Source organism: Podarcis melisellensis (assembly GCF_964234715.1).
Source record: "Podarcis melisellensis genome assembly, chromosome: 6".
Lineage (NCBI taxonomy): Eukaryota > Metazoa > Chordata > Lepidosauria > Squamata > Lacertidae > Podarcis > Podarcis melisellensis.
Genome location: NC_138538.1, coordinates 62,482,997 through 62,510,934, shown reverse-complemented (window position 1 = coordinate 62,510,934; position 27,938 = coordinate 62,482,997). Strand labels below are relative to the sequence as shown.

The 27,938-nt window shown below is 38.3% G+C and overlaps 1 protein-coding gene and 1 long non-coding RNA gene across 15 annotated transcripts in view; one reads left to right on the top strand and one right to left on the bottom strand.

The window, feature by feature from the left end:
* LOC309372142 overlaps positions 1-22,397 on the top strand; it is a 56,328-nt gene extending 33,931 nt beyond the window's left edge. Inside the window, exons 3-7 of the long non-coding RNA XR_014169422.1 lie at positions 13,355-13,462; positions 14,337-14,475; positions 14,848-14,929; positions 21,188-21,239; positions 22,228-22,397. This is a non-coding gene — a long non-coding RNA (uncharacterized lncRNA). The remainder of the gene's footprint in view (positions 1-13,354; positions 13,463-14,336; positions 14,476-14,847; positions 14,930-21,187; positions 21,240-22,227) is intronic.
* The window catches only part of LRRC7 (leucine rich repeat containing 7), a 172,062-nt gene that overhangs the window by 135,612 nt on the left and 8,512 nt on the right, over positions 1-27,938 (bottom strand). For 13 of the 14 annotated variants that reach the window (XR_014169417.1, XR_014169418.1, XR_014169419.1 and 10 more), the window contains exon 2: positions 16,411-16,464. The exons of the other annotated variant lie outside the window; for it this stretch is intronic. Coding sequence is in view for 10 of the 13 variants with exons in the window: in XM_081915429.1 (XP_081771555.1) it covers positions 16,411-16,426 (16 nt within the window). In the remaining 3 variants the exon portion in view is untranslated. The remainder of the gene's footprint in view (positions 1-16,410; positions 16,465-27,938) is intronic. 14 annotated transcript variants of the gene reach the window in all.

The following is a 27,938-nucleotide window of genomic DNA, read 5'->3' as shown; positions in this document are numbered from 1 at the left end:
CCATTTGTTAAAAAATTGCATGCACAACATATATAAAGGACAAGTAGCCTTGAATTCGGCTAAAAGACTGATAAAATATTAATGCACATTCTGAAACTGTGTCCTTAAGAGACAAGTGTATCTTTTAAAAGGGAAATGATACAAGCTGCACACATGTTTTTCCAAGAAATGCAGTACTCAGAGACAGCCACTGCGGATAGAGAAGTGCTGTATCACTTTGCATTGTGTTAAGTATATTAGAAAGACTGTATAAAAGCAAAAAATGAAATACTCATTGCATGAAGAATTTCATGTTGCTGACATGACAGCAAAGGCAAAGCTGCAGGAAAAGTTTTCTTATTATGTGTGATGGTTCTTGCATTAAATAAATATCCCTTTTCACATAGGAGTCCCCTTTCATCCACATATATGGATAAAATTCAAACAGGAGAAGCCTTTTTACTTTTTAAAAAATATAATATTTTTTATTTATTTTCCATTTAATATTATACATTCACATCATTATTATCCACTTCACCGCTTTGGCTCTTTAGAGCCTTTTTACTTCTAATCTTCCCTTTCTCTCCCTGGTGGCTGCTTGACATTTCAGCTCATAACAGGGCTTCTGGGTGATGTGGTCACTAGATGTTTGCCAATTTGATTAACAGGCTTATCCAAAACAGGGGGACTGTGTATAAGTGGGAACTCCACACAAGGTAGCAACTGTCTCATTCTGAAAGTTTAAGTGGTAAATGTTTCTCTGGAATTTGCATGCATGCATTTGGAATGATGAGATAATTTGTAGGGGGGAAAATGTAACATTCACTTAAAGGTAAAGGGACCCCTGACCATTAGGTCCAGTCATGGCCGACTCTGGGGTTGCGGCGCTCATCTTTGTTGGCCGAGGGAGCCACTGTACAGCTCCTGGGTTATGTGGCCAGCATGACTAAGCCGCCTCTGGCGAACCAGAGCAGCGCACGGAAACGCCGTTTACCTTCCCGCCGGAGTGGTACCTATTTATTTACTTGCACTTTGAGGTGCTTTTGAACTGCTAGGTTGGCAGGAGCAGGGACCGAGCAACAGGAGCTCACCCCGTTGCAGGGATTCAAACCGCTGACCTTCTGATCGGCAAGTCCTAGGCTCTGTGGTTTAACCCACAGCGCCACCTGTGTCCCTAACATTCACTAGCTTCATGTTAACACAGTAAATATTTGAAACTGAAACCAAAAAGGAATCCAAGAGCTATTTTATTTCAAAGAAGATGTGAGAAGACTGCAGAAATAATTCTCACATTATATCTGGAGTTAACACAAGCAGGATAGTTGGTAAGACCAAGATCTAAAATTAGCGAAATCAGGACAATTAAGAAGACATAGAAGAGTCAGCTAAGGCACAAACTACATTACAGGAGACAGTATACAGAAGACATGAGTATGTCTAGCCTCAAATACTCTCTCTTTCCCCACCCTCTTGAGGCCAAGGTGGAAAGACTGGAAGCTGCCACTTTCATTTAACTACAGTTAAATGATTATTGTTATACCACAATCCCCAATTTGGATGACATGGGAGCGTGTAGTTAACTAAATGCAGAAACAAAATGCTCTGGCATGTTAGGGGTGGCATGGAAAGTGCATGAGCCCAAGAAAAAGCTAGGTTCATTCATGTAGTGCTAAACCATGGTCTGGTGTTACAGCCAACAATACCACTTTGGCATTGTTAGATCATTTCTCTCCAGGAAAGTCTAGCAGAAAAATACACTTCATTACCACTCCATCATCCAAGTAAGTCACAAATATATATTACTAAAAGGCAGCAGGGCAGGAAAAAGAGGGAGATCTGCCAATACCCAATATTATTCCTGCATGAGGTGGAACATTTTAACTTGTATCCTACATACCAGTACATTTAAAATTGGGAAAATTGGAAGAGATAGAAAAATAAGGCATGCTGGAGTTTTGCTTGAAAGTTAACTACTGTAAACTATTAAGTTTATTAACAAAACAAAGCAGCTAAGAATGAACCACTCCTCATATACTGAGCTTGAAAACGACTACCTAACATGCTGAGACAAAATCAAAATCAGACTCATCAGTTTGCCAAAGAAATCTTTAGCTATTGCCATGAAAGTATTGGTTATTGTGATATTAATTTGCATATTTTTTCAATTTTCTGTACCTGGACCTTACTACAAACTGTTTTGAACAGTGTTTAATGATTAACAATGCAATCTTATGCATCTATCTTCAGAAATAAGTCCTACTGTGTCCAATGTGGTTTATTTCTTAGTAAGAGTGTCCAGGATTGCTGCCTCAATATATAAAATGGAGCAGCTGATGTGAAATTTAAAATGACAACATGAACTTAAAATGCTTAACATTATTGTTACTATTATTATTATGAGTTTGTAACCATGTTTTAATCAGATTGGGAGAGATGAGTAGACGTCTAAGCTTTTATATAATTGGGGCAGCCACTGAAAGAGGGAGACCGTTTTTTCCATCTACTCATCCTGCTTTATGTAAGACATAAGGAAAGCTACACTACCAAGCCGAGAAGATGAGGCTCTATGAAAGTCTTAAAAACACTATTATCCTAATTCAGTGTTTTTGATTAATTTGAATTTATCCAGGACAGGTCAAACACTTGCTCTAGATATAATTTAATTCAGGTTAATGAGAACCAGTAAGGTTACATTGATCTTGTCATGCTCAATACAGAAAAAGGGCTTATTTCAGTTAATTGTGTTTAATGCTCTCAGGCCAGATTCTTTGCACAAGGGACTTAGATCAGTCTACAATCAGAATGATTTGATGCTACCAGATTTCCTACATTGCCTGAAGATTTGTACTTACTTTGACCATTACCCAAAATGTAAGGAAAAGAGGAACCCACCATTCCTTAGTGCCCTTGATTATAATTCATCCTGTAAGATATTTTTATTATTCCTTCTATTCAACCCGTGAATAGGAAACTATTTGACAATGGAACCTTAGAAACAGAAAACTGCTGAAATTTTGTTTGCATGGCCATGCGCAAACTCCTACAGTACGGTGTGTAATCTGTATCATTAATTAACTTGATTCTATTTACTTCACTGTACCAGCAGAGTACTATGACTGAACAGCCTTATCCTATAGGTCTGCTAAAGTTCAAACATAAAAGCTTCCAGTAACACTTTGTTTAAGCTTGCATTTAACCAGCAGAATGAATGAAGTGTTGGATAACTGATTTACACACACACACACACACACACACACACACACACACACACTTAATTAATTCCCATCACAGAGGGGAAACATATTGTAGTAAAGGCATAGGACTTTCACGTTCTTGAGAAAGTCAAGCTTTCAAAGAATTTACATTCCTGATAATATTTCTGTGTCACTTTTCTGCTTGAACCATTTCTACACAACATACCTTAATGGAAATCTCATTACTGAAACTGCCACCAATATAATCTTCTGACAAGAAAGGGATTACTTGGCCCAGCGATTTAGTGCCATTTGGGCCCACCTTATAACAAAGTCCATTTCCAATTCTTGAACTCCTAGCAACTCATACCACGATGCAACACTTATGTGCAATAAAATATCAATTTTAGAATATTTACATAAATTCTATGGCCCCAAATGGGTCATACATGCTTAGTAAACATATGCTGGTTTACACAGTCATATATTGGTTCCATTAAAACCAAGTGATTATCAGTTTCTTTATTGCTTTCCTTTAATTAAAATTTGAACAAAAATTATCTTGTAATTACACACTGCTCATTAACAATCAGATATCACACAATATACATAAAAAAAACCTCTTCACGTGCATTTTAAATCAAAGTAACCTTGTCTGAAGAGCTCTTATTTATTCTGCAATATCATTACATACAAGATGAAGAACTATAAAACATTTCACTATTCACTGCAAGGCAGCTTACAGTTAAAATAGAAGCAGTTATAATCATGGGGGAAATCAATCATTAATAAATGATTAAACATAACATGGATCTATTAAAACACACAGAACAGAACACTATAATAAAAACATCACAACACCAGCCCATTCATTAAAAAGAGTCAATTTGAACACATCTGTTGGAACAAGAAGTCTTCACCCGCTGATGGAAGGACAACGAGGGAAGCCAGACTAATCTCTCTAGGAAGAGGGTTTCAAAGTTTGGGAGCAGCCGATGAAAGTAAAGTTGGACATTCTTCCGCAACTCCCAGAATTAATGTTAATTAAAAGGGATGAAACGCCTTGGAAAATCTGGTTACTTCAAAATCTGAATCTATCCGTTTACAAATCTTCAGTTGTGTGGCTAGCAGACCTTCAAAGTCTGGCAGAAAGGAGGAGCTGAGCCAGTAACTTGTCAAGGTATTCTGCCAGGAGATGAGCCTGATTAACTATAAGTGCTGACTCAGAGGTGTTAAAGATCTCCTTTTTAACATTAGTCTTTTCCTATCCCAATTTCCAATTAGTTCCTGATTGCTACAGTGGTTTAATCCTGAAACCTGCTGAGCTATCTCTTTTTTCAAAATCTGCTTTTAATGCTAATCTGCACTGTAGTACTGACAAGCGCTCTCAAGTTCTGTGTTAATTTTATTCATAAATACAGTGGCCTAGACCAAGGTCAGTATATAATGAAGCAAGTAACATGTTCAGCAGCAAACAAAATTAAGCAGTTTTAAAGAGAAAGCTCTTACTTGTTTGCCATAAAAAAACTAAACATATTCTGTTCCTTTGCTTTGGTAAATCAGCATATTACAAGAAAAAGTAGCCTTGGGGCAATTTATTCAATGAGTAGTCTACCTTCTGGAGCCAGGCCAAGGCATTTTCTGTCTCAGGTTAATGGCAAGATACCCCACCCCACCCCCACATTATGTAAGACAAATGGAATACCGGTTGAACCTTACTTCAACATTGCTGATGGAACAGCATCCTCCACTGTTCCATCAGCAATATTGGCAGCAAGCTATCTTAGCAGGCTGACAGCAAAGTGGAAAATAGTACAAATCTAAACTTTCCAATTCAGCTCTGATATTCACATGTGCCAAAATGGCACAATACTTGCAACTAGTCAACAGGTGTACCAGGCTTAGTAACAGAGATTATTTTTACAGAAGCAGTTTCCAAATCTATGGTCATTAGCTGAAATTCAGTCAATGAAAAGGATGGGAGGTAGGAAGTCAGATGATTTAAGGGGCACACAAAATATACCCCAAGATATAGGAAACAGAATGACTCACTGACTATCATGCCGGAAAGATAAAGCAGAGAGTTTGATACCTGAGCCACCACCATTTTAAGAAACTGTTCAGGACTAGAGAGCTTAGGCAATAACTACTACTGTAAATAGGAGTGTCTTCAAAAGCCAGCAGACAGCCAATACTGATGAGGCCTCTTGTATTCTAGAGTTCCCAAATACTGGTGCTATGAGTGAAAAAGCCCACCTCTGCATTACCCCAAGGCAACCATCATCAGGGCATGGGAACACTAACTAGGTTCCATTCGTTGATATTAATGCCCTTATCAAGCAGTAATTACAAAAGCAAACAGCAGCTGTTAAAAATAAAATCCAGTACAACACTTTAAATAAATAACAAATGTAATTAAAACAATAAGTGATATAAAGTAATAGAATCCCAGCACAGCTTTACAAAGCCCATTTAAAACATAATAAAACATGGACCATGTCCCCATCTTTAGTGCCTGCCAATCTATCGATGGCAGGTCTATGAGCAGGGACTCTGACACCAATCCTAAAGGCTAGGCAGGTTCGTAACCAATCCTTCAGATGGCCTGGTCCCAAACTCCTTAGGCCTTTGAAAGGTCAATACCATACTTTATATTCGGCTCAGAAACAACAAGGCAGACAACTTGCCTGTGTTCCAAATGCTTAACAGCAGCAAGAATCATGTATCATGTACGAGTTGTAGGTTCCAACCTATTTTCCAAGGCAGCCCATGTAGGGCATGTCACAATATTCTAGATGTAACCATTGTCTGTTGGCATCTGTCTTGGCAGATAGTGGAGGAGTGCGCCTTTGGGGGTGAAGTCAAGCTGTTAGATGGTTGTAGTCGTGGGTATAGCCAAGAGAGGACAGGAAGGGACAGCTGTTCCTCCCTAAATGAATACAAATCTGAGGTTCTGCCCCCGCCCTAACAAAAATCCTGCCTATGCCCATTGTTGTAGCTCCTGCTGTGGCTGTTGAGACTGAAGTGGGAGAGACAAGCTATGTTGTATCTGGGGCAGATGAAGGAGTCTAGTTGTACTGCTGCAGATGCACCATGGTGTTTCTTCTCTCTGTGCTCCTCCCAGCAGTCATTTCTCCTCTGGTATGGAAACACAACTTGACTGTCTCCAGGCACTGCAGTTGTCTGCAGGGATTCCCACATGGCAGGGTTGATGTTGCCAGCCTTCATGTAATGTTTGCAGACATCTTTGTAACTCAGAGTTTGTCTGCCAATTGGCATGGTGCCACAAGCCAGCTCCCCATAGAGCATGTCCTTGGAGATTCGGCCATCTTCCATTCTGTGGACATGACCAAGCCAGTGTAGACGTTGTTGAGACAAGAGTGTGAACTTGCTGGGACATATATATAGCAGGACATATGTAACTGAGGCATGGGCCGCTTTCTCCAGATAGGGCATATCAGCAAGGAAATGTTTCAGCTGTCTTCTGAGGTATAATGAATAGTATTCAATCTGCAGATTTGGCCTAGAAGGTTATCAAGTTGGCAATCTGGGCATCTGCTACTATGATGGGTGTGAAGTTGGATTTTTGATGTAGGCAATTTGGACTTTTGCTAGCTTCAATTTTGGGCCTATGCAAACAGGAAATGTTCCCATGCACATGAAGAGGACACTATTGAGACAAACTTGGATTTCAGCTATGCTACTATCGCAATCCAATGTCATTCTAGCTCCTGTGGAATATGACTGCTTCAACACCCCATGTGAACTGTCTCAGTGCCAAGAGGGAAAAGGCAGTTTGGTGGAGAAGCAAAGGAGAAGGCAATTTGGGGTGTAGAAGTCAACTGCAGAAAAGGCCTAGAAGAACTCAGAAGACCAAATGGGCAAAGGATTACAATTAGAAGAAAAGATTACAATTCAGAAAAGATTTAAACAGCAGAAATCCAAAGAGGCACCTGCTTCTCTCAGGCATCACCCTTTTTCCTATTCTTGCTTGTTATAATGATCCCTAGCCCAGGTCCTTTGCATGTGTGGGTATTCCTTCCTTGGTGTGTGTGGGAGGATTAGGGTTACTGTGCTAGTAGGATAATTATTTCACTCAAATCTCTGTTTCCAAGAATTCTCTTCACAAAGAAGAGAAAGTCCTAAGCTGTTTAATACTTGATTAGGAGATAAAGCTTTGAACTTTCATTTTTGGTCTAGTTGTTTATCCTGGTATCCTTGCATTCTCCTTTTGCAAAGAAAAGTTTCCATGCTATGTGTCTCAGGCATAATCAACCCTGGCATACACATAAAGTTCACAATCTAGCGTGGATGCACTGTTCAAGAACTAAAACCTGCATCCAGCATATTAAAGCAGCAACACTTGAGCTCATCAGCATATATTAGCAAACAGCCACACATGTTTTGTTCTTTTAATGCAATAAAATGAGACAAAAACAGCTTTTTCTTATTTAATAAAGCTATGAAGCAGGCCTATTGACCATGATGACAACCCAGTTAGCAGTAACGATTTCACATCACCACATTGGAAAAAGGAAATAGCCATTCTGTCATGAGCATTTTTACATTCTAAAAATTTCCATAATACATTAACTATAAAAGACACATTTTTATCCTAGAGCTTCAATGCATATTATATATTAAATGTTGCTCTGGCACAAGCCCTAGGATTTAGGTAGCAGGAGGATTGCTTTAGTTTCCATGCTGCTGTATTTGGCACAAAAAGAACTTTGAATGTTTAGCGATCAGCCTCAGGGCAAATCTTCCACTTACAATATTATCCACTTAAAGGACTGGTTGGATTTCATAATTCAAGGATCAAGCCTCTGCAACATGCAGTATTATGCTTTGTTTGTAGAAAAACACAGGACATTTTTTTCTGTCTGTGTGTTTACTACTACAACTATGACATGGGAATCTACTTGTATAATTTAACACTACAGGGTGACAATCAGAACAAGCCTCTGTTATGAGAATGTTTTAACATTCCACATCCTTATTTTGGCCATCATAATTTTAATTTGAGACGGTTGAGTGAAGAAAAAAAAAAGAAATAGGCTGTTACCTTAACATGACCAGATTAGACAAGTAGGGAGTAAAAAACAGTCTGCACCCAGTGTTTGCCCCGGGTGTAAAAATAGACAGCTACAGTGAACAGATTACCTGCTCAACAGTGACTAACTTAAAAAAGTTGGCAGTTAGATATTCAACTAAACGTTTTCTATATACTACGGATGACTAGGCAATATGAAGAAAAAGCAAGATATAATAGCAGGGTATCTGACACAAAGGCTGTTTTGCATATCCTTTAGATATGCTACATACTACAAAAGGAAGAATTAACACATTAGAGATAAAGAAAAAAGAGAGGATACTGTATATATATAAATTTCATAGATTTCTATACACTCACATTTGAGTACGCCATACCTTTTAGGGTCAGGGTCTTTTACTCACATGCACAATATAAAATAAAAATAAAAATATGGAAAATGCTATATGAAGGTATCTATACAATGGAAAGTTAACAATATTACATTACAACTCTTCAACAAGGCTTCTTGTCACCTTTATCCTAGTGTAAAGTGATTCACTTCAGATGGGGGAGTGCTAACTTACGGAGTCTAAGTGGGCAGTGTCTGACCAAGAAACAGACCTTGGAGGTGCAGTGGATAGCTGGATGAAAATGTCAATGCAATGTGTGGCACATCTGAAAAAGTCCAATTCTATCTTAGGGCTCATTAGGAAACTTGGTTGCCTTTAAAAGTACAAATTAATGAAAGAATGAGCCATCAATGGCTACTATATAAAATGGTTATATGATGGCTGTGTACTACCTATATCATCTGAGTCAGAAATGCCTCTCAGTAAAAAGGTAAAGCTAAAGGACCCTGGACGGATAAGTCCAGTCAAAGACGACTATGGGGTGCTGCACTCATCTAGCATTTTAGGCCAAGGGAGCTGGCGTTTGTCCACAGACAGCTTTCCAGGCCATGTTGCCAGCATGACTAAACCCACTTCTGACACAACAGGACACCGTGACGAGTGCCAGAGTGCAAACAAACACTCTTTACCTTCCAGCCGCAGAGGTACCTATTTATCTACTTGCACTGGTATGCTTTCAAACTCTAGGTTGGCAGGAGCTGGGGCAGAGCAATGGGAGCTCACCCTGTTGTGCAAATTCAAACCACTGACCTTCTGATAGGCAAGCCCAAGAGGCACAGCACCACCTGATCCCCTGCCTCTCAGTACTAGTTGTTGGAGAGAAACAAGTGGAAAAGGTACTGCTGTGCTCATATCCTGCTTGTCGACTTCCCAAAAGTTTCTGGTGGGACAGTGTGTGAAAGGACCCCTAGGTTAGATGACCCTTTGGTCTGATGCAGGAGGACAAGTCAAATAGCTCAGTTGGTTAGAGCATGGCGCTGATAACGCCAAGGTTGCAGGTTTGATCCCCATATGGGACAACTGCATATTCCTGCACTGCAGGGAGTTGGACTAGATTATCCTCAGGGTCTTTTCCAACTTTTCTGATTCTATGACTCTTACATTCCTAGAGCACAAATGTAGTACTACAGAAGAAAGAAGCTAGGGAGAGGCTGCAAAAGGACTGAGATGCTAAATTGAGGGAGACAAGTTAGCATGTATTGGCTTGGTTAGGTTTAGGGTTGATTTGAGCTAATATTGATTTTAGTAGCAGTGTTGTTTTTTGTTCTTATGGATAACTTTTTAAAATAAGGAGCTTTTTTCTGGAACATCTTTTCAAAACTGTTGGCCTTAAGTAAAATTTGTGTTTGTTTCGCTTTAAAAGTCTCTGAAGCCTTATACCTCACAACAAACAATTGCCTTGCTGCTCTACCCAGCATAGAGAGACCCTATGTGAGTGTTGGCTTAATCTCTTTAAATTGATGACACCTTGTTCTAATCCAGCAATATAAGTTTGGCTGACACCTACAATGTGGACTGGCCTCCCCAAAGAGTTGCTCCTCCTACTTTTTAAAAATGGGTTTAAAAATGAGTTAAGTTTCTGCAGGCATTCATAAAGCTATAGCCTTTAAGCATTTCTGTCTTATTGCTGCTTTTTAACCAAAATGAATTGTTTTATTTGATATATTATCTTTTTATTGTAACTGCATTTTGTTGTGAACCACCTCAATATAAAAAGTCAGTACACAAATTATAGATATATATATAACAAAAACAAAACTGCCACTATTTCATGTTTGCTATAATGTTCTTACACATTCACACATATCTGACTGCCAGAAAATGAAAGTAATCAATAAGAAATAGCCAACTGGCAGGAGGAATATGTATTAAGAAACCATTTATTCAGATCTTTCAAGACTTTAAAAATGATTACTTCACTAATTATGATAATTTCAAATCAATCTTGGCTCGGAAACGGAAAAGGACAACAGTAAAAAGATAGATTCAACTACACTGTAAGTTCTACAGGGTCTATTATAATAGATGGATGGGTGGGGAAAACAAGAAAGTAAAAAATGCCTTTAGCAATATATCATTACTAACTGTATAAATACAAATATTGACTGAATATGTAAGCATAAAGGCACTAATCATTCAGATGTGAACTTCAAATAAAAAGGATAGGCTACTAATATACATTTATGCTGATATTACAACAAAATGATACAAAGACCTGAGATCCTGGATCACCAAAAATAGAAACTGGCATGAAGCTTTTGTACTAAGAATGTAGCCCCTTGGCCTCTCAACAAACATTAACCTTAAAAGAGGCAGTTCTGCCAATGCCTCAAGGCTGTAAAAAGATGTACATATGATGAATGCTATATATTCTAAGTGAAGGCAGAGGTACAAATGCAAATGAGAACCTTGCCCTTTTAACTACACTCCCAGAGGCTTAGTAAGAGCCATGGACAAACAAGTAACCCTGTGGAAAAAATAGCAATTATTATTCTCTTTATAAAAATATAGTGATTTACTTATTTTTAACTGACTGACTCTTTAGAAAAGGCAACCTGAAAAAAAAATCCTGCTATGTATGAACATTGCTTTGAACATATTCTTCCCATTAACATAATTGGCTTCAACAAAACAAACAACAAAGCATAACTTCCCCAACCCCAATTCTACCAATTCTAGCTTCTAATACCATAAATATCTGGCCATGTTATCTTAGCTAGGCAAATAAGTTCATCAAGTCCTAAAAACAGACTTCTCAAACATTTAATCCTGTTGAATATGATCACCACAAATTTACACTGTTCTGGAGTTTTCAATCTGGCACCAAACTTCAATTTCTGCTGAAAAGCTGACGGCATTGACATTAAACATATTACTTGGGACTTGAAAGGTGGGAAGAACAGCAATTACAGAGCACCAATTACAGGAGCATCACAATTGAACATGGTAACATTTGAAACAGTATGAAATTGGTTGTTCAAGAAAGTCCCGAAGGAAGAACTCTGTTTCAAAGGAAGTAACGTTAAGGTTTTCTTGCCCTTAGTTGAGATTTGCCTCTTGGGTATACAAATATACACACCCATTTGTGCAGAGGTTTAAGTTGCATGCTGTCAATGTATCTTCTTTTGAATTTCAGCTGATTTTGGAAATATTGTAGTCTTATAGACATGTTGACTTAATGACTTGTATCTCAAAGAAGGTGACAATAGCAGATGAAATGTGCCACAGTCAGCTACTGGATACTCTTAGTGATGTATTTAGAAATAACATCTTTTTCCTACCCACTCTGATGCATACAATATTTTATTAACTTTAAAAATGAAAGATTCCCCTAATAATTTAGTTGCTCTGTCTCCCATTACTATGCAAACAATGTGCAATGTATCCAATCAAGCAATATTTTGGCAAGAGCTAATAGGCTAACCCTTCTATCTTCCAAGGATTCTTACTTTTTCAAAGCTTCCCTTGCTGGAAACATACACATCTGTGCACAGTACTGAAGTTCTCAGCACATGTAAGCATGTGCTATTTTCATACATCCTACATTCACCTCTTCACAGGACCATTAGGAAGATTAGCAGGTAGCTATTCGGGCACTGGATGCTGAGGTTGGGGAGCAATTCATCCCAAGCTGTCCCGCCCCCCCTCCCCCCGCCCGTAACCATTTCCATTTTTCAAAGTCAGCACTGCAATGATAGCAATACTGGCTGGCAGCCTCATCTTGCTGTTGCCTTCTATCAGTGTGCCACCTACAACACCATTAAGGGAGGAAGCCGAGAGGTAGCCAGCATGCAAAGGACTTACATTTCAGTGGGCATCACATATGCATTTGCATTGTTTTTCTCACATAACACCTGCTGCCACTGGAGAAGCTGCTCTCAAGTACAGTTGAGGATGCTGTCCCATTGCCAGTGTTGAAATAAGATTTAACTGCCAATTTGGTCAACTGCTCTAGGAGGAACTGGGAGGGGTGGCCCTGTTCTTTGCCTGAAGCAGCAAAATGTATTGGGCCAGCTTCTTCAGAATTATAAAAGTATGTTTAAGATAGATTGAAATAGTTATGAATTTGTCTCTTAACAAGGTTCTCTCAAATGATAGTTCATGTTTAATCAAACAAAAAAACTGATTCTGGCTTAAAATTTAAGCACATTAACACTGAGTTTCTTACGAGTAGCAGCTTGAGAACATCACGCTTAATTTGTTGACATACGGTTCTTGTTCCAGGGCTTTATTCACTGCCTTCTGTTCCTAAAAGTTAATCTAAAGTGCTAAATAAAATTTTAAAATAACAGTACTATCTTCTACCAGACACTTGGGAAAATGGGAGAGTAACAACACAATCTCTCTCTGACACTGACATTGACACACACACACACACACTAATCATCTTGCTGATCAACTCTTGCATTTAATCATTGTTCCACTTTATCATCTCCCCTGTAAACATCATGGGGTCTGTATGCCAACACATTTATAGGCTTTATTCCAAACTGAAGATGGAAATTGGAGCAGTACAAACCATGGCTAGGACCTGGCCTGTCACTGAACTGGAAGACAGAGATTACCATCACTAGAATGTTATCCATATTTGACAGAGATGTGGGGATGGAATCCAACAAAGTCTGTTCATTTATTTGTTTTATTTTTATTTCATTATTTCATTACATTTATGAATTGCTTCCCATGAAAGATCCCAGGGTGATTAAACAATAAAAACAACTTCTGATCCAATACAGATATAGACAAGGACAAGGCTTGCTGAAAAATGAAGGTACAAAAAGGACCAATAGACCAAAAGGACCAAAAAGGCAATAGATAAGGCATTTGTCTGAAGTTCCAAAAGGGTGAGTGCTGCCACAAGAAAGGTATTATACATACTTTGCTATAAAAGGATGTTGAAATGGACTATATTTTGGCTGTACAGCACCACTATCCATAATTCACTTGCTCTTCCTGATTTTCTCAGGCTGTGATAAAGCAAATGTCGTTTTGGCTGTGCCTTTAGCATGATGGGTCACTGCTAAAACAACTGCAAATAGCCACACCTCTAGTTACTTGTGAAGTCAATTGCAATATAGTGTAATGGTGGCAGGCAAATTAATACTGCAACCCTTAATGCTGTTGTATGAAAGTAAACCCCACTAAACCACTGGATTTATTTCTAAGGAATTAGGCATAGGATAAGATGCACAGTTTTATACCTAGAGAAAATAGAAAAGCAAGCCTCCAAAGTTTATGTTAATCAAACACTTTGAATTCCCTGGCTATTTGAGAATGCATCCTGAAAATTACTGTGAGGCAACTTAAGCCATGGGTATCGCATAACTGGAGACACTTGCAAGTTTTTTCCATCTGTACCAATACAAACAGATCTTGATGATGCTTTTGCTGGGTGTGCAGTTTTTATAAGCGACAGAGTTACGATCTCCCTCATACAAATTTTATGAGCTGCAATATGGGAATAACAGCAACTTCACTCATCTATCCATCTTAGCAAGATATCTGAAAATCTTAGTGACTATACAGAAGCATGAACAGTTTTAAAAGCATGAATTTCAGAGCTAGCTCAACCTACAATATATGCTTTGTTTGAACTGCTCATGCTTGCTGCCTGTACTCCTTTCAAATAAGAAAAGACATCTGCAGCAAAGAGTGTGATCAGAACTGCTGCACAGAATAGGACTGCTGAATTTGTTTTATCTCTATATCCTTCTCCAGTGGCCATCATAGGGTTACTCAAGAAACATCTAACCCTTGGGGAAGAAAAGAGATTCTAGATTCTGGTAATTTAGCTGAGCTGTCCCCCTGTAACTGCCACCACAGGGCCATTCAAGGATCATATTGTCCTTAGGGGGAGGTAAGATTTGGCTTTCAAAAAAGGTTATTTTTCCTTTTAAGTTGTCTTGGCTGTTTTATTATGTACTTGCTATTGATGGTTGTGGGTTGTTTTTATTTTAAAAGAAGTAAACCATTTTGTGGATTTGCCTAAAAAGGAGTATATAAATACCTTATATAAATAGCTAAACAAAAAAAAAAAATATGAGAAACCAAATTTGGTTAAAGAACTGCTTAAAACGGATGGCCTTGGAATTTACAAAATGATGGCACTACAACCATTTATGCTGCTTATGCCAAAACATGGCTTCAGGAAACTATGAAACTGCTGCAAGGATGAATAATACATCCTGTATGTGTTCAGCAATCCTACGTCAAACATATCAAATTTCAGACATCCTATGATTTTCTTTTTCAACACAACAAGTAGAGGGACGGCTGCTACCTGATCATCACATGGACAGGTTTGAGTAAAGGTTAGTGTGAAAGACAATTTTAATAATTCTGAGGACGCCATTTTAAAAATCAGTTTATAAGTTCTATAATTTGCACTAAAATACAGTTTTACTAAGGTGCAATTGCAGAGTTACCTTCTTTTTTTTAAAAAAGTAGGCAACAGTTATTTTACTATTACTGTAATTTGAAGATTGCCCCCCCCCCAACAAAATAAATCGTATAGGTCACTATAACAGTGCTGACCAGAAAGGCATCACGTGAAGCAGGTTTTAATCATTTTTCTTACAAAAAGTAAAAATACTGTTTAGTAGAAATTAAAATTTACTACAAATTTAGATTGATTTCAAAACATGCTAATAAAATGGCATCCATGGGAACAATAATGTGAAGATGTGCTTAAGTAGACGTATAGTTCACCCATCCATATATGAGTGCACAAGTCAAAACCATGCTTCTTAAGACAACAGAAAAGGGGTACTAAGGCAAAATGCACCTTGGAGTTGGGGGGAAAGAACTGAATAGTAGCATGCGGCTGGATTTGCTGTGATCTTAAACAAAATAGAAGAATCACAGTGGAAACAGTAAATAACAGTTTGGTGATGATGTCATGGAGACGCTCTTTTAAAAGAATGAGTAACAAAGCATGGCAATTCCAAAGTGAACACATAGTATAGAAGCACCCCCTGTGATAGCAACTTTGCCTGCTTTCTTGGAATGTGGCCCTCTGCCACAGATATTATGCTTTCGACCCTTTATATGCATAGGAGCTTGGTAAACAACTACTACTACTATTGAAGCCAATAAGAGTCTTCATATGAGGGACTGTGCTCTGAGTCTTGCTCACGCATGAACACTGCACTAGAAAACGGTGAATGTACGATGATGCATGCTGACTGTTAGGCACAGTAACTGTCATATGCACAGACTCAACATTGTCACTCAAATTAGAAGCAGCTCTTAACAGAGCCACAGTGTAGTTCCTGTAGACAATCATGAAGTGACAAACAGGGACCATTTCCCATTTACACATGGTTGTGCGTGCTCTTAATCCTTACTGGGTTAAGCAGCCCTCAAATCCAGAAGCACGTGAAATCAAAGGATTAAAATGCATATGCTCTGCTGCCACAACTAGTTTTAGGGAACAAATACCAGTTCAAGACTTCAGTAGTCATGTGAATCATGATACAAAAAGAGAACTATATTGGTATCATCATCTTCACTATACATAATCTGAACACAGAGAGTGAGGAACATATTTGTTCAAATGCATAGCTGCACAGATAAGAGAAACAGAGTTGCATCAGATATTATTTCAGTTTGAAGAATTTAGAACAAGTAGGGGAATTGCCTGGAATGAGACACAATATGAATAATCTAAAAGGTGTGCTAATGTTATCCTTATCACCATATTACTTAACAATTAGGTAAGTGCTACAGAAACATATCAATGTTGCTTGCAAAACCAATACATGTAAATAGTTGAAAACCATCTTGTTCTTACCCAGAGATTCCATCATTTTTTGCTCCTAATATCGAGTAGAAATAAGTTGTGAACCTGTAGACAAAAACAAACATACCAATGCACTAACATCAGACAGTGCCCTGGAAAACTGAACCACAGAAATGAGTGCAAGTTCTTTTAGTGGCACTGAGCCAGGGTGCACATTCTGGGAGTATTTTATTATCTGTGCTTAATTAGTTTGGGACTGTGTTCTGATCAAAGTGAGAGAATGAGGCCATAAAATACAGTCCCTTATTTTGTGGATAAAAGCATGGATGTCATCACTTAAAGCATATAAGAAATCCAATTAAAAAGATTTTCAATCCTTCCTAGCAGAAGTAAAACAAGTTAACTCTATTCCATCCAGATTTATAAAGCAGATATTAAATGACAGATAATTCACAGTAGAGAGTTACATTCATGTTGGAACTAAACAATGAAGGTTTCTATGATTAAAAAAAATAGAAATTTCTTTCTTGCCTCTTTCAGTTCTCTTTTCCCTTGTTTTCTTTTACCCGTGCAAGTATGGCAATGCTGCAATTCTATACACAAGTACATGTAAGTCAGAGAAGGAAAATCTGTGCCCCTCTAGCCCCAGCCAGCAGGGCCAATAGTTAGGGAATATGGGAGTTGAAGTAAACCCTCCCAAGTGTTAGTACGTACTTCTGAGTAAGCATGCTTCGGATTGTATGTTCATTTGAAGGACTGTTTATTCAAGCACCCTCGCTTTTTTAGGCAGTCCTTGGCCTATCTTAAAACATAGCAAACAGAAAGCAAGGAAGCATTCCCAACAGGTCTGACTCTCAGTTTTGCTGTCCCCTCCCCAACAATAACCTTTACCTTGCACTGTTCCAAATGAAACAAAAGGAACCCGTCAAGTCATGCATTAAAGAAAAATGTAAAGATAAACATTTCCCTAAACCACAGATATTTCCACATTTCATCTGTCTGTTCCCACACATTAGAGCTGCCAAACTTAATTTTCAGAATTCTGTGTTCTGCTCTGTTTCGTTGGCATCTCAAAAGACAATGAAGGGCGCCTCTGTGGGTGAAGTCAAACTGCTGTGTTAGTAGCAGCAAAGTGACCTCCCTGGGGCACAAGCTTGTGTATGGAGGTTCTGGGTTGCCCAGATGACAAGACCTCCCTTTCAGCCTCGTGGATATGGTCCGAAGGAAAGCAGAACAATACGTTTGGCACCAGCTTGGCTGCAGGAGTTGCCAGGAGGAGGCATACAAGGCACCATCCAACCATTTTAGGGACTTCACTGCAGGTTTGTGTAGGGTTTACTCCTTAGCCTTTTCTTCTCCTGAAGATATACTGCAAGGCAGTGGATATCTCACAAGGCAGTGGAGGTTTAGATTCAGCATTATCCTTCTCCTAGATGAGCTACCTTCCCAGGTTGATGAGCCCCATCTACCCCTCACTTCCCTCTACAGCATGTGCAGAAACAGTCTTATTGACCACTGGACCCACTATTAGTCTCAATCTACCAGAGCCTGTCTTCACATGCATGGGAAGTGCCTAATTCACTGAGGATTTAAGACCTATCGGCTACCCTCATCTGGTTTAGCTGACCAGTCAAAGCCATTTCCTGGGATGTGGGTGCTGTCACATGCTGACAGCTTCTAGGAGCTACAAGTGAGAGCTGAGTGCAGGGTGGAGATCAAAGGTAGACAAACTACCCCAGAAGGAGCATGACATGTCATCAACCAGTGGTACTCCCTCCTCCCTAACACACGCAAGCAACATTGTCAGATCCAATTCTCAAGAAGTCACGAAAGGCTAGTATTGCAAGCATGTTAAGGAACTGGGTTAAACTGCAGTGGCTTTCAAAGATTAGCATACATATGAGGAAGCTATAGGTGTTAGGAGATGACTTGTCCTAGTACTGACCTGATCCTAGGCTGAAAGTGCAATAAACCTCTGTGTAATTTTCTCCCTTGTTTCTCTTTCTACTATCTCTAGGATTCATAAGTGAAATGATCATATTGAAGGTTGAGCAACTGAATTTAATGTAATGTGAAATAGCCCATAGCAGCCTTTTAAGGTAGGAACATTAAGCTTAAGCCTTGCACTGAAATTCTGTAGCACTTAAATTTTTAATTTTGTCCGGATTGTACTCATAGTTTTCATAGCTAGTTGAGAGATAAAACATTGTTGATAAAACATTCAAATAAAAAGACACTTCGAATGATATGCAAATCTGAACTTCTGACTATTCCCTTTGTATTGACCTAGTTTCTTTCAGTTGTAAAAATCCCATTGAAACCATCATCTGAACAGAATATTTATTTATTTTTGCTTTCTCTGACCTGCAACAGCTGCCTGTGTTATACACAGAGTAGACTCTTGAGAAGATGTGAAGAGTATTACTCTCATTTGTTCCACTTGGAAATAAATTTGTGTTTTGATGTTCAGCCTTGTGGGTTAGATGTTAATCTGGAACAGTCCTGAAAACTACCTACATCAATTTACTGCTGCTGTATCTTCCGCACAAGGTTAGATATGCTGAAACACTAAGTTTTACAACTGGATTTACGTCTGAATTTTAATATACTGCAGGACTTCTACAGTTTTAAAATAATATATATTAGGACCCCCTTTGAGAGCCCCTGAAATGGCACAATGTTGGTTAATAAATGCAGCACTGTCTGTCTATTTACGAGAACTCCGAGGCTCTCCTCCTTCCCATATGTCAAATCATGTATATACGATGTGCATGAAATTCATAAAGAAAATGGAAATAATAAAGTGAAAGGGGAAGAAAGTTTAATAAGTAAATTACTATGCAACAGTTTCAAAAAAAGTTGACACAAGCTCCAGGAATTTGCCAGCAGCATCAACATAAAACAGTAAGAAGTCCAAAGGATAAGGACATAAGCTAGCAGGTAGCTTATACCAATTTCTCTAGGGCAATCATATGGCCTATTCTCTAAAACAGCACATTTCTTTGTACTTTGTACTTAAGAAGTACGGTGCACCCTTTTCTCCACTTGACTGAAGCTTACATCTTCCTATGCAGCCCAATATACAAGTTCCAAACAAGCACAAATGCCTCTCCAGTAATTAAACTCCTGGATGCATAAACAAACTCTGATGAGCACTAAATTATTAATAATTGATAATATAGACCTACTTTACTTGTTTCAGCAGCTGTAACAGACGACCACTTCACCCGGAACAAATATCACTTGTAATTACATGTACTATGACCCTAGTCACAACAGGTATCGTCTTCCTAATACACTATTTTAGAAAAGAAATATTCCATCAGATTTCTACCTAAACTACCTAAACTTAGCTGTGAGCTGTCCTACCTGGCAAGTGTTTAGTAATCCAATCAATTCCAATATTTTTAAGAACAGTAGTTGATTAAGATTTTTCATAAACTAAATAACTAAAACAAAACAAAGGATAAAATTTATAGTTGGCAAGATAAAAATCACAACTGTTTTGAAAAAACAGGTATATTGCCTCCTTTAAGGAAAAAGAGAGGAATCTAATTAATAAAATAATGTCCCTGTTCTTAGTGTCTTGGCCTGTAGTAAATTACTGTGAGGCAAGGAAATCGGTCTCCTATTTTCAGTAAGTAGGGACATAAGGAATTTTTAAAAAGGGACATGAAAGCTGACTAAGCAAAGACGGGGGTGTCTGTTTGTGCTTAAAAATTATGTTAATACAGATGTAAAGGATATTTAAAAAACACATTTTTTTTAAAAAAAAGTCTACTTTATTAGTATGTTAGCAGGAATACTCTAAAAGCTCAGACATCTTAAAATATCATGGAAAAGGCTAAATATGAACGTCCCTTTGACACTAAATTTAAGCCTAATAAAAATAGCATTTCCAATTGATACATGCTATCAGTTTGCTTATTACAGTATGCGCAAGATTTTACAACATTTTTAACTAGTTTATATTTATACTTCTATGCAATATAGTAACTCATGAAATCTGAGTAGTTTATTCTAAAACAGAGAATATTTACAAATTTTGGGTTGTATCCATTGCTGCTATTCCATTCAGTCAACAGACTTCTGCTTGCACAACAGAACTTCGCCCCCCTCTCCCCTGCAAACCCCACACATTAAAAAATCTGCTCCAGAGGGTTGGGGGAGCGAGGAAGGACTCCTACTGCATTAGCTGTGCAATGGACACAATCCCAGAAAAACTAGTTTACCTACTGCTATTCAGGGATGCGGGTGGCACTGTGGGTTAAACCACAGAGCCTAGGGCTTGCTGATTAGAAGGTCAGTGGTTTGAATCCCTGCAACAGGGTGAGCGCCCGTTGCTCGGTCCCTGCTTCTGCCAACCTAGCAGTTCAAAAGCATGAAGTGCAAGTAGATAAATAGGTACCGCTCCGGCGGGAAGGTAAATGGCGTTTCCATGCGCTGCTCTGGTTCGCCAGAAGCAGCTTAGTCATACTGGCCACATGACGTGGAACCTGCACGCAGGCTCCCTCGGCCAATAAAGCGAGATGAGCGCCACAATCCCAGAGTCGTCCACGACTGGACCTAATGGTCAGAGGTCCCTTTACCTTTACCTATTCTACAGATACTTCTGATATATATTTTGTCTCTCTCTCTGCACTATTATCGTCTTTACTGATGTTTTCATACCAAGAAGTAACATAGCACTAACAGTTAAGTCCCAGAAGTTTAGGTGAGGGGATTTATTTATTATAGGATTAAAGCCCCGAGTTTCAAAAAGAGAAAAACTATCAACAAAAGTTCTTTTTCTTAACACGACTATTATGTTGCTTCTTTTTCTCAATAGGACTATTATATTGCTTCTTTTAAGTTCATCTGAGAAAAAACTGAACATTAAAGTAAGTAGGAACTGCTGCTAGATGTGGCCTGGTTTTATGAATGGTCTTACCCTTGGGAAAATGCTGATTCATACTGCTATAGCGAGGCTGGTTTTGCCACACTGCTTCTTGCATCTGGGGTAGAGACATACAATTTAAGCGTTTGTGCATTCTGACACATGGGGCACCATACACTGCCCATCAACAAAAGGCAGGAGCTGGCCTGTATATAGCAGCCTAAGTCTCTGCACTTTCTGCTTCTCCTAGCACAGGGGCACCAGCTAGTCCTGCTATTTGGTACCAGTATGGGAGTAGCTGATAGCTTTATTGGCTGAAGGGGGGGGGGGTGTTGTGTTTTTTCACTTACTTCATACTGGGAAATTGGTTTTGACTGATTCGAACGATCAATTTGACCGATGATTCAACAGATTTGCATTTGGTTGTTTGGCTAATACTACTAATAGAATGTTTCGGTCATGTAGACTGGAGTCTGGGCAAAATGTCTGATCCTTGGCAAAAGTTATGTTAAGGATTTTGAGGCACCTGAGGGTAAAAGCATTTACGGATGCTTTGCTTTCCTATGGCTTCAAATCATACTGTGTCTACATTCATGTTTGCTTGCTTGTTGAAGATCCTTTAATTAATAAATGTCCTTTATACTCAATAGATATATCATGTCTTCAGTCTGGTGGGAAGGCAAAGCCTCTCTGTTAGGAATGAGGCAACACCAGCCTCAATTGCAGATTCAATGGCCTACTGTAGTCATATTCTAGCTACCTATGTGAGTGAGTTACAGAGGAAAGGGATGGAAAGATACATCAGCACAGCAGACTACTTTGGGGGCTATCTCATTATCATCACGATGCAATCCTAACAGTATTGGACCTGCATCAAAAATATGTGTAGGTGGAGATAATAGGTTGGATTCAGACTAAGTTACCAGCACTTAGGTCCCAATGAACTCACCATGAAAATTTAGTAATGACTTAATTCACATTGATTTCAACAGGACTTAAGCACAATGAACAATATGGACCAACCCAGGCTCAGTGCAGTTGTAATATCCCAAATAAATGCCGCAATATTTTTTATTCTGTACAACACAGCACCAGTACATTATTGCTACAAATCCAGCTCCATTTTCCACATTATCAGTTTTATAATTTGCCTCTAAAATTTGGACCTCATTCCTTTTCTTTCTTACCCTTCAGCTTTTTTTGTTTTTTGCAACTGACTGTCAAAATTTAAATTTAAATTGTGAGATTACGAAGTATGTTAGCCCATTTACTTCAGTCTTTGCTGCACAGTGTAACATTACAGAACAACTTTATAGATCTTAAATCTTTGCACAGACAGTGGATCACCTTGTGAAGAAATAAAACCTTTAAACTGTCCTCGAGTGCTTGCATGGTTAAAAGCCACACAATTCAAATGTCAAAAAGGTCTAACCCAAAAACATTATATACCCCCAGGTTACAGAGCAGATTTAACAGTTTGCACAAACTCATTGCCATAAAAACCCCAAAACAATCAGATTCTGCCGCAGTTTATTTCCTATCTAAGAGTATGCTCACATTAGTGAGGATATTTTTTTAAGCACAGGGGCAATTTCCCCACACTGTGTTTCAAGCTGCATGTGCACTGAGATGTTCACATTAGAGAGAGGGTGGGGATGTCTCCCCCCGGCACACACAACCTTTTTGGTTTTCCTGCCCCTGCAATCCCACTAGAACTCCTATTTATTACACTGTCGTCTGTGCTTGCATGCTTATCTATGCCTGCAAGACAGCTGTTTGGATACGTTCACATTGTTGCTTACTCAGCATCCTGCTTTCCCATTGGTCTGAAGCTGGTTTGAGGAGGGGGGGAGAATGCACCAAAGAGCAGTATTTGTCAAGAAACCACAGGATTGATATGAATTGTCACTAACGTCATGTGAATGCAGCTTCAAAAATTAGAAGTGGGAGTGAACTGGATGTGAAGTAACAAGTAGTAATATGAATATATTCTGTTTCCTAAATAGCTATCCAAACCTTGCTAGTGCTGCAGATCAGAAGTTAATTATCTAAAAGTGCAGACTCGGAGGAAGCATGCAAAATTACTATTTTTGGAAGCAAGGCTTTCATATCTACTGAATTCAAAATTTATAATTGCCACTGTGTACTTGATAGTCATGTTTATTGGGGGGTGAATCTACCATATAAGGACTGTCAAAAATAATCCCATTTAAAACTCTAGTGTGGGATCAAATTAGTTGATATGGAAATTTGTTCTGTTCTCTAACACCCACAAGTCCCAGAACATTAGTCTGAAGTGCTGGCATGAATAAGAACCATTTGTCAAATATGAAAATTCACAAGGTTGTCAAGAGTTTTTATACTGAACAATTCAGAGGTGTCTTTTTAAAAGTTTTGCATTGCAGTGGAGAGCAGTACTTTAATATGAAAATGCACGTACTGTATCATATTCTAGTTGCAAAGAAAAATCCAATGTAATAGCCTAAACTGAAATACTAAGAGTTGCATGTCATTTTATACTGACCCACTAAACATACAAAAGAATTTAAATTCCAAAACATGAAACAATTAGTGAAGGAGAAACATGGAAAAATATATGAACATAATTTAGATTGATTATCTTAGGCAATGTTGTTCCTGCATGTTTGCTCTGTCTAGGATACTTTAACTGACTCTGAATCCGGACTTTATGGACCACTCTACACAAAACATAATCAAGATGACCCTTTATAGAAGTAGAAAAGAAAGAAAGAAAAAAGAAACCTCTTTTAGTACATATTTAATTACATTGCCACCACCTCAACAATTTTAAATAAATTTGACTTCCATGTATGCCTAGTTATTGATGATAAAATATATCAACTGTGCATTCTAAGACCGTTTATGGGGAATTGTCTGTGCAGGGAAGTCCCAAATCTTTACATCACTTTACTTGTTGTACTTGGTTAAAGCTTTGAGGAAACCAGGAAAGCTTACATTTTGATTCTTTCTTATTATGGTGTTGGAATTCTATCTATCAGGCTAAGCTATATTTGATGTTAAGTGGCATGTGTCTTTCCTCTGTTGTTTTCTTTTCTTACAAAGCGCAACAGTGGAGGCTGCAACTGCAATAAAAGTTCAGCCTGTGGTGTGGTGAAGGGAGCTTTTTCACCCTTTTCACAAATAGATTGGTTCTTTGCATATATATATATCCTTTTTATCTATCACTTTTATGTATTTAAGACGTTTGCCACATTTTTGGAGCTGATAATAATTGTTAAGAAAGCTTCAATTTGAATTAGCCTGATACTCTATTCCCTTTCCCCTTTCCTTTTTTATGAAGAAACCCTTCCGAGACCCCATATTTAAACTCTTCCTGGTCTCCTTGCTGGCCTTTGTAGGACCAACTTGGCCAGTTAGCCCTGGTGATCATTTGATGTTTACTGACTGGGTCCCCCTCCAAATGACCCTGAATTTTTTTAATTTTATTGACATTGATCCTGCATTTATGTTGTATTTTATGCTGTTTTTAAGTCACTTTTTAATCAATGTTTTATATTTGCTGTTAGCCCCCCTGAGTGGGGTATAAATAAAAATTTATTATATTATTATTATTAAGGGTCCTGTTTACATTTTTAGATGAAAAGGGCAAAATAAATTGAGAGAAATCAGCCTTGAATGCTGCCTTTTATAGAAACAAGGAATTCACAAAGAATGGACACACAAAACAGAAAACTGTGATGGTAAGCATGCAATATCTTATGACAAACTGTGACAGATTGGAACATTAGAACTATAGGCACATCTCAGTCTTCTAGTGGACATTTCCAGATATTGCCTTTCAGCAAGCTGCTTAAGGACCAATAAAGAGCATTTTGTCAAAAGAAAGGCATCCATTTACTTCACAGAGCTTTGAATTAAGCTATTAATCAGTCTATGTTTCCCATCTGTAAAGTGCCTTCCAGTAAGATTTTGCCATCAGCAGTGAGGCACAGGTTACAGCACCCTGTCTCCTTACTGACAGAATATGGAATTCTTAGCGCCCTGTCAAATGGTCATATTTCTTACAAGGCTCAAACTGAGAATTATAGCACTGGCATCCTTTCACTTGTTTCTTTTAAACTGCAAATCCTAACTCCAGCAGATATGGTTAGGATTGAGCTGTAAATCAGTATTTCAGACTACAGTGTTGCAGAATATAACAGGCAGCTTGCTAGTTCTTTATTCTACTCATTATTTACTTACTTCTTCATAGTGGTTTCAGGGGAAATCGGCAAAAACTCATGGAAGGAGAATGAATGAAGGACAATCACCACGACACTGTATTTCACAAGCATGTAATAGCACATACTTAAATCCATCCACAGAACATCACCACCAAAAAATCCAGTCAAAGTGAGAAATGTAGAATGGAATGGTAGTGAATATCAAAGATTTTGCTGATTTCAAAATATAAGTTATTACTGTGCACCAGTTTTAATGTTCTGGAAAACAAAAGAACTCCAGAGAGTTTGGAGTCTATCAATGATTTTCAGAACTTCCATGAAGCTTGGAAGTTTGGCTGCCAAAGCACAGTACCAGTGAACATTATGCAGAGGATTCTGCACACTCAGGTCACATGGGATACTAGGCAAGTCTGTTGTGCTTCACCGTTTTCCTCTGTTAACTAAGAGTACACATTGTAAGGCACAACAGATAGTGGTGGGGAATCTCACTTTAGGGGAAGTTTAACAACCATTTAACTCTTGCCACTGAGATACAGCCTAATAATCTTATAATAAACAACAATTCATACTTTTAGAGCCACTATACTATATGAGCTAAGAAACGATGTCCAAAATCTAAAGCACCATTCACACAAGAGTCCAAACGCTCTTTAAATAACATATTACGTATGTTGCTGGAACTTTCTCCTTTAGGATTTGTCTCCCCACTATATACCCCTGCCACAAGAAGTATATAATCTTTGTTGCAATTTAAATAATTTATTTCAGGACCTTTCCTGAATATTTACAACGAGCAACCGTTTCCTCTATATGCCTGGGTGTCATCTAAGTATTTTTTTTTGACAACTTTTTCTTTTCTTTTCTCAAGGTTAACAGTACTTATTACTTTCAGACTTTTTTTCAGTACTTATTTCTTTTAGGACATGATTTCTACACTATTTACCATGAGCACAACTTTCCTATGAAAGATTCATGGGATGCTTCAGCAATCATGTTTCTGAATTGAGTCTTTCCTTACCACAGGTGTGTGGAGAGTGGAATTTTTCTTTACAAAATCAGATCCAGAGTTCTTTAGTGCTCCAACATCCAAATAGAGCTACTGCATTTGCAAGAAGTCCCCATTTCAGCCAATAAAACTGACTCATTAATGCAAATAACCATGTATGTGGATCTGTGCTTCTATAGAAATGACTGATTGGTAACTGCTGCATGTTAATTAACTGCATTAGAACATAATGCTAAATCAAGGTTTACCACCAAGTTGGGGAACTTTTTTCTATGTAGGACATTGACCAACAGGAGAAGTTAGTTAGGAGCAGTTGCCGGCTGTGATGTCATTTACTTTTACAGAACCAAGTTTCCCTGTAAAACTGCTGTTTAGAAAGCAATGAGATTGCTACATGTGCACTGCAACAAATTAATGCATATATATACTTTGTCTCATGATGCTGTGAAAGACTGCTGACTAAAGATCTGAGAATCTACATGGTTTATTGCTTTTCAATTAAAAAAGATAACATACAGAGTTAAACAGATTTAGAAAAACTGTAATAAAGAAGAACATATTGTGTTATATCTAGAAAAGAAAAAAATGAAGGCAAATTCTAGATTTAAAATGAACCCCCTTAACAGTTCCTTTGAAAGATAAGGCATAAAGCCCGGCTTTCCATGCCTAAATTATACCTGCTTTGCTCCTCCCCACTCACACTGGAAGTGTTACATGATCCCAACAAGGGATCCTCTCCCAGCAAACAGACCTCAGTAGCAAAGAATCCATACCATACATTATATCCATTAAAAAAACAAAAAAACCAATAAAACTTCAGGCAGGTTATACACATCCTGCGCTATTGCTAATGTTCACTGAGTACACACACACAAAATCAAGAGGCTTGAGGGAACCCAAAGGCTTGCACAAATATAATAAATCTTTAGCAGGGGTGGGGGAATCCTAATGAGAAAAAACCTGAGTGGGCATAGAATGCTGATTGATTGTTGGGGATGGGGACAGAAAACTAAGTGGGAGGAGGAACTGAATGAAACATTGTGAAGTAGGACATGACTGAATGAACAGGAAAACTCCCCATATATTACTGAAGGTCACCTTGTTACTGACTAATCAACAACTCCCAATCTGTCAGTATTACAACCTTTCTTTAGCTGGTGTTAGATGCCACTAAATGAAGGTTTCAAAGTAATGATCATTTAACTTTATACCACCAAAATACTACTAGTTCAATTAGAGATGAAACCAAGTACTGTACTACCTAGAATCTAGATCAACTGCCCTCAATCATGATGTCACTTGAGAGGGAACAAATGTCAGCTTGGCTTTCTGGGTAGCCATTATTTGTGATTATCAAGTTGAGAGATGGAGTATTCACTTACATACACTGCACTTCTGAGAAGGTAAAAAATAGAACTGTCTGCTGTTGTTTTGTAGGGGACCTTTACTGATTCTTATCACCTCAAAATCACATCACAAATGCAAGTATTGC